This window comes from Loxodonta africana, chromosome 24 (assembly GCF_030014295.1).
Source record: "Loxodonta africana isolate mLoxAfr1 chromosome 24, mLoxAfr1.hap2, whole genome shotgun sequence".
Taxonomy (NCBI): domain Eukaryota; kingdom Metazoa; phylum Chordata; class Mammalia; order Proboscidea; family Elephantidae; genus Loxodonta; species Loxodonta africana.
In genome coordinates, this window is record NC_087365.1 from 48,359,667 (window position 1) to 48,374,335 (window position 14,669).

Consider the following 14,669-nt stretch of genomic DNA (forward strand, 5'->3'; position numbering starts at 1 on the left):
TTTTTTTTTTTTTAATTCTAAGCTTAAAGAGTGAATCCATTTAAAGAGAAATATTCAGGAAAGGAAATAATGATCAGGTGGTAGGAATGTGGGCAAAAATGAAGGTGTCTCCAAGCATTTATCTTCGGGCAACGCTGAAGACACATATAGGGGACTGGTACACAGCCTGGCTCCTATCTCCTTACATGGCAATATTTATGGTTATTGTTACTATTTTAATAACATTATAGCTATTCTTGGTAATGTTCCTATTATAATTATAAAAATAAATAGCGGCTATTGCTTTTATCAGCCACTATTTATTCTTACAATAGCGACATTACCAAGAATACCCATAACACTATTATATTGTTAGAAGTTCTGGGTAGATAAATGGTTAAAAGTTGGCTACTAGCCAAAAAAATCGGCAGTTTGAATCTACTCAGAGGCACCGAGGAAGAAGGGCCTGGCTATCTGCTTCTGAAAGATCACAGCCATTGAAAATCCAATGGAGTGCAGTTCTCCTTTGAAACACAGCGAATCGCCACAAGTTGGAATCAACTAGCCGGCAACTAGTTTATCATATTATTATCTGTTATAATATATTGCTCTGGTGATCTTGGTATCGTCTTTATCTCCGTGGCACCTGTGGGCAATGGAGACTCTGCAAAGTTGTTGAGGCCATTATCATCGTTATCTTGGTATTTCACTGACACCGAAGCTGTGCAAAGTTTGGATGGGACGGTGAGGGGTGTATATCAGCGTGGCGAAAGGTAGGAGGTGGGTCCAGGGAGGGGTCGGGCCGAGATACCCCGCCCCACAGCGGGGCGGGCAACGGAGGGTCCGTGCCCTTGGTGTCCGGGTCCTAGACTGATCCCGGTTATGGCCCCTCGCGGCGCGGCGCCGACTCTGCCCGTGGCTCTTGCTCTGGCCGCGGTGGCTGTGGGAGCCTGGGCGCAGGGGCTTCCGGGCTCGCTCTCGCCCGGGCAGGGCTGCGCCGCGCTGGGCCGCTGCTGCCCAGGCCGTGACCCGAATTGCGCCGCCCGCGGCTCCCCGCGCTGCTTCTGCGACCAGGCGTGCGGCGCGGCGCGGGACTGCTGCGCGGATTACGCGCGGGTCTGTCCAGGTGCGCCTGGGGAGCTAAAAGCCCCGGCGGGGCGCTCGGGGCGTAGGAGAGCAGCGGCCAAGCGGTGCGGGGGAGAGAGGAAGCCGTGCACTGAGAGGCTCTGAGCGTGGAAGGGGCGCACGAGCCGAAGGCGGGGAGGGGCGCACAGGGAGTACAGGGGCGCACTGGGCTTGGGGGATATGGATAGGGGCGCGCGAAGGAGGGACACAGACGCGCAGGACACCAAGGGGAAGCTTGGGCTGTGGAGGTGTGGGCGAAGGAAGGTGCGCGGGCCACCAACCGGGCGCGCGAGCCTCAGAGGGCGGAATGGAGGTGGCGGGTGGAGATTGGAGGGGTGGTTGGGAGGAGCGGGCTCAAGTACTGCGCGCGGGACTCGAAGGGCGGAATGGAGAGGGGCGCGTGGAGAGAGGAGGGGTGTATAGAAGGTGGGGGCGCAAGGACTGCCTGCGGGACTCGGAGAGGGTGCGAGGGTGGGAGTTTGTGGATGAGCCGCACGAGGCAGGCACAGGTGCAGGGAGCAGGAGACGGAACGGAAATGGGCGCTTGGGGGCCTGCTGGGGTGCGAGAGAGGAGGAGACAGGCGCTAAGGAGGACTCCTGGACATCATGGGCGGTAAGGCAGGCTGGTGAACCATGGAGGGGCGCGAAGGCGGGAGCTCTTGGACTCGGAGTAGGGTTGCCAGACTTAGCAAATAAAAATATCGGATACCCAGTTAAATTTGAATTTAAGATAACATATATATATTTTAGTATAAGTATGTCCTAGAGTTTGGGACTCATAAATTATTGATTGCTTTTCTGAAATTCTGGGCGTCCGGTATTTTATTTGGTTGGGGGAAGGCGTCGGGCGTGGAGGACTGAGAGGGAAGATGAGGCGCAGGCGCTAAATTGCGGGGGAGGGTTGTCACCGGGCAAACGGACAGGGGGACGAGAGCCGAGGGAAGTGCCGAGGCCTGGAAGGGGCTTGGCGTGGAGGGCGTGGAGAGACGCCAGAAGCCTTAGGAGCTGAAGGCTAACAGACTGGAGGAGCGGGGAGCGGGGTCAATAAAATCTAGGCTGGCTGGGTCGGGAGGCGGAGGGACTGGGCTGATCTGTACGCAGGCAACGTCCTCGTGTGGTCCTCGGGCTGGCTGTGGCTACAGACCCAGCCCGAGCATTCCTGGTAATGGTTTCGGCCTCTCCGCGAGCGCTTATCAGCCAGGCTCTGAAATCAGATGCTGCTTTTGTTGAGCCACCGTGGGCAGGACTTGGTTCTTTTTTAAATCTCAAGAGTACAATTTTCATACCAAAAGAGACAAAAACCTCGATTTCCACCATCAAAATCTGAATTCTGTCACTGTGTATAATGGATGTGGTCCAACTTTCCTTTGACGGGGGGAGATTGGACCCCTCCTTCCATTCTGAGGCATCAGCGGGGCTTCCTTCTGGAGTTTACATTTAAAAGAGAGAAAGGGCAATTTTTATTTATTTTTTTAAAAATAATTTTTATTGCGCTTTAAGCGAAAGTTTACAAATCAAGTCAGTCTGTCACATATAAGCCTATATACACCTTACTCCATACTCCTACTTACTCTCCCCCTAATGAGTCAGCCCGCTCCCTCCTTCCAGTCTCTCCTTTCCTGACCTTTTTGCCAGTTTCTAACCCTCTCTACCCTCCTATCTCCCCTCCAGACAGGAGATGCCAACACAGTCTCAAGTGTCCACCTGATACAAGTAGCTCACTCTTCATCAGCATCTCTCTCCAACCCATTGTCCAGTCCCTTCCATGTCTGATGAGTTGTCTTCAGGAACGGTTCCTGTCCTGGGCCAACAGGTTTGGGGACCATGACTGCCGAGATTCTTCTAGTCTCAGTCAGACCATTAAGTCTGGTCTTTTTATGAGAATGTGGGGTCTGCATCCCACTGTTCTCCTGCTCCCTCAGGGGTTCTCTGTTGTGCTCCCTGTCAGGGCAGTCATTGGTTGTGTCCGGGCACCATCTAGTTCTTCTGGTCTCAGGATGATGTAAGTCTCTGGTTCATGTGGCCCTTTCTGTCTCTTGGGCTCATAGTTATCGTGTGACCTTGGTGTTCTTCATGAGAAAGGGCAATTTTAAAGACGTTCAACGTGGAAGGGAAGTCACATTTATTGGTCACCCTCTCTGCCCGGGAACTGGGCTTGTGTCGCATCTAGCCTGATTATATTCTCACAATGCCGTGGGGGTTAAGTGTGAATGTTTTTTAAAAAAAGCGAGGCGCAGAGAGGGAGGGCGTTGGCCCGCCAAAGTGGACCAGCAGATGGTGAAAGTGGGGTCTGATCCCAAGTCCTCTAGCTCACTGCTGCTTCCCACAAGTTTGAGTGGCTAATGGTGGAAATTCAGGCAGCCGTGAGAGGAACAAGCAATTTCGGGTGTGGTGTCTCCCCAAATCATAGCAAATGAGACTCCCCCAGATTAGCCCTAGAGAAGGACTGTCTCGGGGATCCTTTTGTACCTGTCCGTTTACTTTGGGTGGTGGGGGGGGGTGGATATGCAGAGCCTGGTTAGGTCTACCTCCGGGTATGGGGCTCCCCTGCTGCAGCCAGGAGTGGGCGCCCCTGGAGCCAGGCCAGCAGAGGGAGGAGTGATACTTTCTCAGGGTTCGCTTGTGCCACAGGGTCACACGAGGTTATCAGCTCCCCAATGTTTTCCTCCCTACAAAGCACTGGTGGGCCCAGGACCTCAAAGCTTTGCTTCTCCATTTGATTTGCTCCTTTGGGGCCACTGGGTCGTGTGAAGGGATCAGTGAAAACTTCACGTTTTTTGCTTCCCAAGGGATCAGGGCCTGGAGGGAGTGTGGAGACCAGGAAAGGAGAGCTGGAGAGAACTGCACATTTCGTGAGCGATTTAGGGGATAAAGACTGACTTCAGTAATTGGTCGTTGTAGAGGGAGACGTCAAGGATGACTTTTTTTGTTTGTTTGTTTCTTTTTAAATAATACCTAACATGTACTTAAGGAGCCCTGGTGGTACAGTGGTTAAGCGCCTGGCTCTAACCAAAAGGTAAAAGTCACCTGTTCTGTTTGAATGCGCCAGCCGCTTCAAGGGAGAAAAAATCTGGTGATATTCTCCCACAAAGATTACAGCCTAGGAAACCCTATGGAACAGTTCTACTCTGTCCTATAGGGTTGCTATGAGTGAGAATAGAGGGCACAAAATAACATCTACTTGGGGGCAGCGGTGGTTCCGCGGTAGAGTTCTCGCCTTCCACGAGGGAGACATTTTCGATTCCTGACCAATGTGCCTCACGCGCAGCCACGCCCCGTCTGTCAGTGGAGGGTTTTGTGTTGCTATGATGCTGAATGGGAGCCCTGGTGGCCCAGTGGTTAAGCGCTCGGCTGCTAACCAAAGGTTGGCAGTTTGAATCCACCAGCCGCTCCTTGGAAACCCTGTGGGGCAGTTTTACTCTGTCCTATAGGGTCTGGGTTATAGGGTTGCTATGAGTTGGAATTGACACGACAGCAACGGGTTTTGGTTTAAGATGCTGGACTGGTTTCACTGAAACTTCCAGATCAAGACAGACTAGGAAGAAAGGCCTGGCGTGCTGCTTCCAAAATCAGCCAGTGAAATCCGTATGGCTCAGGAAGATTTGATCCGAAACTGGTCATGAGGATGGTGCAGGGCCAGACATCGTTTTGTTCCATAGTACGTGGGGTCGCCATGAGTCAGGGCCCCGTTGACAGCAGCTAACAACAATAACTGTCAGGGAGGTTGTGTTTTAAGTGCTGTAAGTACATTGTCTCCTTTAAGCCTCCTAACAGCCTTGTGGAACAGAGGGTGTTATCATGTCCATTTTACAAACGAGGAACTGAGGCACAGAGAGGTTAAGTGATCTGCTTCAGTGGCACAGCTATTAAGTAGCGGATCTGGGATCTGAGCCTCGCAGTTGGGCCCCAGAGCACAATATTACAGTATATAGTTGCTCAAGGTAGGAAAGGGTTAGCATGTTAGGAGAGGGAGCATTTGAACCTGTAGGTGAAAGCCCTGGACATCTTCCAAGGTCAGCTCGATTATAAGTGATGGCCACCTGCTGTGCACCCAGCTCAGCAGCAGTAGGGGCTGGGAGCAAGGATGGGGTTCTGGTCCCCTTGAAGCTGATAGTCTATTTTTGAGAGACAAGGTAGTTGTAAAGGAAATCATTTTAGTTAGGGCTTGGATGAGGCTTGGAAATAATTGTTGAGTATGGAGTGGAGGCAGGGAGAGAATGGGGCCGAAGTGACTAACAAGGCCTAAAAAGATGGATATCACTTCTTCACGTTTTTCAAGTTCTTTACTGAATGTTTTCATATATTTTATACTCTTTAATTCTTAATTCAACCCTGTAAGGACCAATGTCCCCATTTATTCACTTACGTATTCATTGTATTAGTCAGTACTCGTAGAGTTGTGACACAACTCAAATTGATTTAAGGGAATTTTTTTTTTTTTTTTTTTTGCTCAGGTAACTCAGGTATCTTAGCTTCAGGCTTGGCTGGATCCAGGGTCTCCAAGGATGTCATTAGGACTCGATCTCCATGTTTCAGCTCTGCTTGTGTTAACTTCTTTCTCAGGCATGCTGTAACCAAATGGTGACAAAGATAGTCTCCAGTAGTTCCAAACTGGCATTAATCAAGCAGCTTAGCAACCTAGTGGAATGAGAGCATCCTTTTCCCAGTTGGTACAGCCAGAGCCCTAGGGTTGGTTCTCATTGGCCCAGCTGTGGCTGTATCCAAACAATCACGGAGCCCAGGGAGAAGGAATATGCCAGTTTGCTATGTCTGGGTCACATGCTCCACCCCAGGAATGAGAGGATGAGGTCAGCCCAGCCCAAACCATGTGGACTGCGAGTGGGGATGGGTGGTCCCTCAAAAGAAAGCTGAGGTACTGTTACCAGAGCCTGGGCATAAGGAGACTGGGCAGACAGCAATGACAGTCGCCCACTCCTAGCTGTGAGAAACCAGGAATTTCAGGAACTCAAAGTAAAACCACGCTGAGATATTAAATAGGGGAGGAGGAGATGAGTGACCGCAGATGCTTGGCAGGAAAAATTAAGCTTTTGAGCTACTGGGGTTGGGGGTCTCCAGGATTCGCCATCAAAAAAGACCGTTTGTGACCCACTGCAATAGGAGATGGGAACCACTCATGGATTTCAGGTGGCAGGTCAGAGCTGCGTTCTAGAAAAATCCTTTTGGTAGACAGGAGGGTGGATGGTTAAGGGGATGGGCACTGAGGCTCAGAGAGGACGTGGGGTTTGGAGAGTCCAGAAAGGCATTTCCCTGCAAGCCTGGGCATGTCCTAGTGGGAACAGAAACATTCCAAGAGGATGTGGGAAATTCAGTCTGGCTCCAGCAGTTTCAGCTAGCACGATATTATCTGGGTCCCCAAGGTTGGATGAGCAGCCTTAACTCTCTTCTGCTTCTCTGATAAGCTAGAATTTCTCTCTCTTTGCTTACTCAGGGAAACCCTGGTGGCGTAGTGGTTAAGTGCTACGGCTGCCAACCAAAGGGTCCGCAGTTCGAATCTGCCAGGCGCTCCTTGGGGCAGTTCTACTCTGTCCTATGGGGTCGCTATGAGTCGGAATCGACTCCACCGCACTGGGTTTGGTTTTGGTTTTGGTTCTTACGCAGAAAAAGGTGGGGAGGGCTGTTAGTTCGAGAAACACTGCCATCTGGTGGTGCCTTTTGAAATGCCAACACGTGGCCCTATTTGCTTTGTTGTCTCTAAGGCCGGATTTCCTCATTCAGTATTCATATTAAAAAAAAAAAATAAAACAAAACAAAACTCAAACCCCTTGCTGTTGAGTCGATTCTGACTCCTAGCAACCCTATAGGACGGGGTAGAACTTTCCTACAGGGTTTCCAAAGATGTAATCGTTACGAAACTGCCACATCTTTCTCCTGTGGAGCGTCTGGTGGGTTTGAACTACTGACTTTTCCTTTAATAGCTGAACTCCTGACCACTGCACCACCAGGGAGTCCCTCTGTGCCGGGCACTGTGCTTGGTGCTGGGCTACAGCAGAGAAAGAGACAGACGAGGACCCTGCTTCCACGGAGCTGAAGTTCTACTGGAGGAGGTGGCCGTGATGTGGATAAGCACACCCGTGTACAGAGTTCGAGTCCCTGGACCTGTGGGAGCGGTGGTGTTAGTTCCCTGGGGGTGACTTGTGCACATGCAGCTTGGTGACTTCACCGATGCTGGCGACATGGATAGAAATTTCTAATTTCTGCATAGGGCTGTCCCTGCCTGGCAGACAAGGCAGGGGATCATGATGGGGCATTGGTGAGCCCCTTGGTCTAGCTGCCCACCAGTGCCTGAATGTCGTCTGTGGTCTCCCTGCCAGGTTGTCCAGCCACTCTGTGAACGTATCCAGTGGCGCAAATCTCCCTTTTTCTAGGAGGTTCTACTGTTGACAACCCTGTTTTGCCTGGCCAGCTACATTAGCCGTCTTGCTGGTCTGCTGCTTCCACCCTCACCCCCACACAGCAGCCAGAGACTTCCTTTTAAAACATTAAATGTGAGCATGACACCCTCTGCTCAAGACTTGGCAATGGCTTTTCCTCATGGTTCGAATAAAATTCAGATTCCTTACAGTGGCCATCAAAGCCCTCTACGATATATCTCCCCCCCTTTCCGATGTCACCTCCTACCACTTTCCCTTGTAGGTATTCTGCCTCCTTGTTGTCCCTCCGATAGCCAACCTTGACCCTGCCTCAGGGCCTTTGCACTGGCTTTCCCTCTGCCTGGAACACTTTCCGCCAGATATGTACACAGCCCCCTCCCTCACTTCCTTAAGGTCTCTGCTCAAATGTCACTCATTATGGAGGCACTGACCCCACTGTCTAAAATAGTTTCTTATCACCTGACCCTGCCACTCTCATTCTGCTTTGTTTTTTCTCAAAGTTACACTTTATTGCTTATTGTTTGTTTCCGCTGCTGAATGTCAGCACCTCAAGGGCATGGGCTTTTTCTGCTTTGCTCATCTGTGTTCCCGGCACCCAGCCCAGTGCTCAGCACCCAGTAGGGCCTACATACTTGTGGAATGAATGAATAAAGGTCCCTGTTGTATTGACAGCATGCCAAGTGTCTGCATTTGTCATTGCAACACACCTGTGAGGTTGTGGTTTGAACGCAGGTATGTCAGACTCCAACACCTTGGTTCGACTTAGGCACACTGCCTCTTAAGCCCCAGTGGTCTCATCTGTGAAATGGGTTGACTATAGTGCAAACACACACAGGAGCTGGGGTCCTGGCAGGTGACAGGTGGCAGCCCAGGAGGCTTTAATGGAAGAGGATTTACTGAGGGCTCGTTCACAGAGAGGGGGCCAGGGCTGCAGAAGGAAATGGGGACAGCAGGGTCCATGGCTGAGGGTCCACTGGCAGGGCCTTTAGTCAGGAGGAATGCAGCCACTGGTAGGCTACAGCCACCAGAGGGGGCCAGAGGGAGTGGGGATATAAACACCTGGGCCTTTTGCTCTTCCCACCCTGTGATCTCTCCTCGGTCCCCCACCTATACTGGCTGAACTCAAGATAGTGGGCAAGGGGGCCTTGGTGTTAGACACACTTTCTGGGAGAGAGGGTTGGGGGGACATGTCTATATATATTTATAGACATGTATATAGATATGTATACATATACAAAACCAAACCCATTGCTGTCGAGTCGATTCTGACTCATAGTGACCCTATAGAACGAGTAGAACTGCCCCATAGGGTTTCCAAGGAGTGGCTGGTGGATTCGAACTGCAACCTTCTGGTTAGCAGCCGAGCTCTTAACCACTGAGCCACCGGGGCTCCATATAATACATATATATGCTTGTCAATTATAAATGCCAGATTCAGAATAGTGTTTACCTCTGAAGAAAGAAATATGTATATTTTGGTGTTTTATGTATATGAATATTTTGTATATTTTAATATATATTTAATATTTAATAGCAGTTCTGCAGGAGAAAGCCCTGGTAATCTGATAAAGATTGGAGCCTAGAAAACCCTGTGGGCAGTGCAATTCCATCACATGGGGTCGCTGTCAGTTGAAAATCATCTCGATGGCACCTAAAAACAACATTTTTGCTATACCTGTAATTTCTAAACACTATAAAAAAAAAAAAAAAAGAAAAAAAAGTACTGCGGAGCCCTGATGGTGCAGTGGTTAAAGAGTTTGGCTGCTAACCAAAAAGTTGGCAGTTAAAATCCACTAGCTGCTCCTTGGAAACCCTTAAGGGGCAGTTCTCCCCTGTCCTATAGGGTCACTATGAGTCGAAATCGACCCGACAGCAATGTGTTTGGTATATAGTCCTGTAAGGAGCCCTGGTGGTGCAGTGGTTAAGTGCTTGGCTGCTAACCCACCAGCCGCTCCACGGGAGAAAGACGTGGCAGTCTGCTTCTGTAAAGATTTACAGTTTGGAAACCTTATGGGTAGTTTACTCTGTCCTACAGGGTTCCTATGAGTCAGAATTGACTCGATGGCCATGGGTTTGGTTTTGGGTTTATGTAGCGCTGCTTTGCAGGTTTAAAAACTCTGTGTAAATCGTATCTCACTGAATGTATGTCTCCTTTCACAGTAGCTTCTGTCCGCTCCTGTTTGTTGGTGGGTGTAGCTGTAGTTCATTCATTCATTTTTTTCTGCGGAAGAGGAGGAACAGCCAGTGTTTACTGAACACCTGCTACGTGCCAGGAACAAATGCTTTATATGTCATAGCTGGTGGACCCCCCGAGACCACCCAATGTGGTAGACACGGTTCCTATTCCTATTTCACAAGGGAGAAAACTGAGGCACAGAGAGGTGCTTCCTTAGGAAGGGTTTATTGGAGGAAGGAGTAATAGAAACAACCCAACAATCACCGTGGATACTGGATAAATAAAATGTGAAATTCTAAGCCTGGGTAGGCAGAAACAGTTGTAGGGAGACTTTCAAGGAAGGCATGAGCTCAGATTTGCACAATTTCTAGTTGTCAGTGGGGTTTGCTTGTGGGAAAGGTGGGGAAGACCTGGCCACCGGCGAGCCAGACCTTGTAAAGCCCCCCTTGGAGATGCCGCCTTCTCTTCCAGCGGTACCCTGCGTGGTGGCAGAGTGGAGTGACTGGAGTCGCTGTGCCAAGCCCTGCCAGGTCTCCTACCGCGTCCGCCAGAGGCACATCCTGCAGGAGCCCAGGAATGGTGGTGCCCCCTGTCCCCCGCTAGAAGAGCAGGCTGGCTGTATGGAGTACTGGAGCCGCCAGGGAGTGGAGTGCCAACAGTCCTTGCGTGAGCTGGGGGTGGCCACAAGTGGCTGTCAGTGGGAGCAATCTGGCTGGACTGTCGGGGCCCCTATGATCCCTGGGAGGGGCCTGAGTTTGGGGTGGGACTTTGCCTTCCTTTGCCCTGTCTCCCCTCCTCACCTTGTGGATGAGTTAAGAAGTTCTGACTTCCTCTGGGCGTTTCAGTGTCCTCTCTCTACTCATTTCTCTGTGTAAATTGATCAGGACTTTTTGTCAGTGCAAGGGATGGGACACCCAACTTAAACTGACCTGAGCAAAATTTCTTGGCTCATGTAACTAAAATTGCCGGGGATACGTTCAGGCATGGCTGGATCCAGGGGCTCAAACAATGCTGCCAAGTGTCTCTCCCCCTCTCTCAGCTCTGCTTTTCTCTGTGTTGGCCTTATTGCCAGGCAGAGTGTCCTCCTCTAATGGTCTTTGATAGCTCTAGGCTTCCAGGAAGAAGTAGCCCCTTTCCTCTTAATTCTAGCAAAAGCCCTAGGACAACACTCGTTGGCTGACACGGGTCATGTGCCCACTGATGAACCAATGGGCATATATGATTTGAGTTAATTCTGGCAACTCTATGATGTAGGTACTAATATTATCCCCATTTTTGTGATGAGAAAACTGAGGCTCAGGGAGGTGCAGTAACTTGACCAAAATCACTCAGCTGTAAGAGGGGAAGCCGGGACCAGAAACCGGATTTATCTGGGTCTCTCCTCACTGCTTTAGGCTGCATCAAAAGAAGCAGGATCGCTGCTGGAAGAGAGGAGAGACAGGAGATTGTGTGTACAGTGTATTACAGCTGCCATAGGTTCAATCCCTATGGCAGCACCAGGAGGAGGTACCTGGGATGTCCCTGTGTGGCCGTCCTCTAGGTCACCAGCATTAGTTAAGCACTGGTGTTTCATCCAACTCGATCTCTCAGGGAGTGGAGAGGGATGGGGACTTCTTTGGCTTTGTTTTCCCCTAACTCTTGTGAATTGTGGCTGTCAAGTCTCCTCCTGTGTGTTCTCCTAATCTGCTTGCTCTAGGAAGGAAGACTTGAAAGTTGGCCCAACAAAATAATTTTATTAATTGATTAATCCATCTAACCATCCCTCTGTATCTCCTCTCTTCCATCCTTACATCTTCTCATCTTTTCATCCATCCATCCATCCATCCATTTATCCATCTGGCCGTCCATCCATCCATCCATCCATCCATCCATCCATCCATCCATCCATCCATCCATCCATCCATCCATCCATCCATCCACTCTTTTATCCTATACCATTTCTTTTATCTATTCATCCATCCACCTGTCTTCTCTTTATCCATCCTTCTTTCCACTCATCATTTCTTTTATCTATCATTCATCTACCCATCTCTCTGTTCTTCCTGTCTTCCATCCTCCCATCTTCCATCCTTCCTTTCTTCCATAATTTATTCCTTCCATCCATCCATCCATCATCCATCCATCCATCCATCCGTCCGTCCATCCATCCATCCAGTTACTGACTCTTTTATCTATTCTTTTTTACTTATCCACTCATTCATTCACCAAAATCACTCATTCACTCAAGGAGCTTTTACTGAGACTCACTGTGCACACACCAGGCCCTGTGCTAGGCCCTGGTGTCTCAGGGGTAAATATGATTCCGCCTCCAATACTGAACAAAGGGTATGAGGACTGCCTACCCAATTCTAAGATCCTGCCGTCTCCTTGGGGTTCTCAAATAAATGACTTGGTGCCGCAGATACCCAGGCCTGGCTCCTCTGTGGTGCCACAACCTGGGTACTGTGCTGCCTGATTTAGTTTTCTCCTTGCTCTACAGTCCCAGCTCTGATAACCACGGGCAGATATGGGAAAGAGCGGAAAAAGCGAGGTGTACCTAAGGAGCAGGAGACAGTAGGGTAAGTTGAAACAAATGAACCCTAAGGCAACCTAGAATCTATGACCATTCTTCCTTGGACTAAATGTCTTTCATGATGTCTCTGTCTTATTTCAATAGTTCCCCACTTCTTACCATGTTGCTTTTGTAAACTCATCAACATGGATTTTGAAGTCCTCATCAGTTGGTCTTCATTTCTTCGTTCATTCATTGATTGAATGTTTATTGAGTGCCTATCATGTGGCGGGCGCTGTGCTAAGCCTTGGAGCTATTGCAAGGAACAAACAAACAAAAAGGCAAAATAATTTATGGAGTGGACATTCTGGTGGGAGGAGACAGACAAAAAGTAAATAACGTGTCAGATGGTACTAAGAGCTATGGATAAAAGTAAAGCAGGGAAGAAGGTAGGAGTGCCAGGAACACCCTCACTGAGAATTTGAACTAAGATCAAGAGGAGAATATCTGGGGAAGAACATATCTGGAAGAGGGAACAGCAAGGGCAAAGATCCTGAGGCAGGGCACACCTGGTATGTTCAAAGACCAGCAAGACCAGTGTGGCTGGAGTGCAGGGATAGTGAGAGAGTAGGAAATGAGGTCAGAAAGATAGTGAGGGTGAGATCACAGAGGGCTGTAGAACTTGGGCACTTTTCTCTGCATAAAATGGGAGTCATGGGAGGGTTTTGAGCAGAGGAGTGACATGATCTAACTTAGGTTTCCACAGGATCCCTCTGGATACTATGTGGAGAATGGATTGCAGAGAGGCAAGGGGAGAATCAGGGAGACCAGTGAGGAGGAGACAACAGTTATGGTCCAGGCAAGAGATGAAGGTGGTTTGGACCAGGATGGCAGCCCTGCTACCTTGTGAAGCGTGGATTGTAGGGACTGGAGACAAGTATGTTGCAAGATAGTGGTGGTAAGTTCAAGTTTCTAGGGCAGTGTCTGACCCTGGTAGTTAATAAATATCAATTGAAAGACCGAGGTCTGAACTAAGGCAGTGGAAGTGGAGCTGGAGAAGAGAGCTATGTTAGTTAGGATTCGTTTGATTGCAAGGGAAAGAATCCCAGCTCAAACTTGCTCACGTGAAAAGGAGGCTTATTGGTTTACATAACTAGGAAGGAAGTTTCGGAATAGTATTACTTTAAGCATGGCTGGATCCAAGAGCTCCAATTATGTCCAGACTTGCTCTCACGCTCTCTCTCTCTCTTCATATATTGGCTTCCTTCTCAAGCAGGCTCTCTCCCTGCTGTGGGCAAGATGGTCACCAGCCCCCGCCCCTCCTGCCTCCTCCCAGGTAGCAACTCCAGCAGAAGGTATCTTCTCTCCCAGACTCAGTGTATCATTCTCACTGAGACCCTGTGGGGAACTCGGATTGGTTAACTTTGATCACCCATCCACTCTTGTGGCAGATGTGGTGGTACAAGACGAGGCACCCTGATTGGCACGTGACCAGCCCCTTCAAGACTGCATAGGGTGAGGGCAAGAGTTTACCAAAGATACCACAAAGAGGGAGAGAGAAAGTGTGTCGGGCAGACATGCTTTCCATTTATCACAGGTGTCTGGTAAGAGCCAGATTCCTGAGAGTTCTGGGGGGCATCTCAGAGAGGGAAGCGCTAGGAGCAGGCTTTGGGCTGTCCCTGGCAGAAGGCAAGGGTTTACTCCTCCGGCCTCCTAGAGCCCTCAGCCACCAGGGGGCAGCAGCCCTACACAGTCACCCCTGAGCCCTTGACAAGCTGTGTCCTCTCCAGCAGGGGGTGCCATTTATTGCTACACATGAAAAAGTTTTTACACATGAAAAAAGTTGGGTAGGAGTAAAAATTTTGGTAAATTGAGTCTTATTTCAGATACCCGAAATGGGGAGCTTCCCTTTGCAGTAATTCTCACGGTAGATCTTTTCTATAAAAGAAGATCTTTTGTTAGATGTGGCAACGTGGATATGAGTGTCAGTTTAGGCTCTTCTAGTTTTGTTGTGAAGGAGCCTTGGTGATGCAAAGGTTAAGTGCTCAACTGCTAATCAAAAGGTCAGCAGTTCAAACCTATCATCTGCTCTGGGGGAGAAAAGACCTGGAGATCTGCTCCTGTAGAGATTACAACCTAGGAAACCCTATGGGGCAGTTCTACTCTGTCGTATAGGGTTGCTATGTGTTGGAATCAACCTGATGGCACCCAACAACCACAGCGTTGTTGCTGTTGCCGTGGAATTGATACTGACTCACAGCGAACTTATGTATTCAGAATGAAACATTGCCCGGTGCTTTACCACCTTCGTGATTGTTGGTATGTCTAGATGGTTCCAGTTTGGACACCACAACTTATTAGTGTGACTTTGGGCAAGTTATCTCTCTGATCCTCAGTATTCTAAACTGAAAACTGAGGGCAACACCTGCCTCACAGGGTTTTCCTATTTCGTTGGCCCAAAATGATTCATTCAACAAATATTTGTTGAGCCAAATACTACTCCAGG

At 49.4% G+C, this 14,669-nt stretch overlaps 1 protein-coding gene across 1 annotated transcript; it reads left to right on the top strand.

The window, feature by feature from the left end:
- Positions 1–861: 861 nt before the first annotated feature.
- LOC100669284 (somatomedin-B and thrombospondin type-1 domain-containing protein-like) lies at positions 862–12,310 on the top strand. The gene is made up of 2 exons (XM_064276436.1): positions 862–1,105; positions 10,144–12,310. Exons 1-2 carry the CDS (start codon positions 862–864, stop codon positions 10,545–10,547), a joined length of 648 nt encoding a protein of 215 aa, XP_064132506.1. The 3' UTR covers positions 10,548–12,310.
- Positions 12,311–14,669: the final 2,359 nt, after the last annotated feature.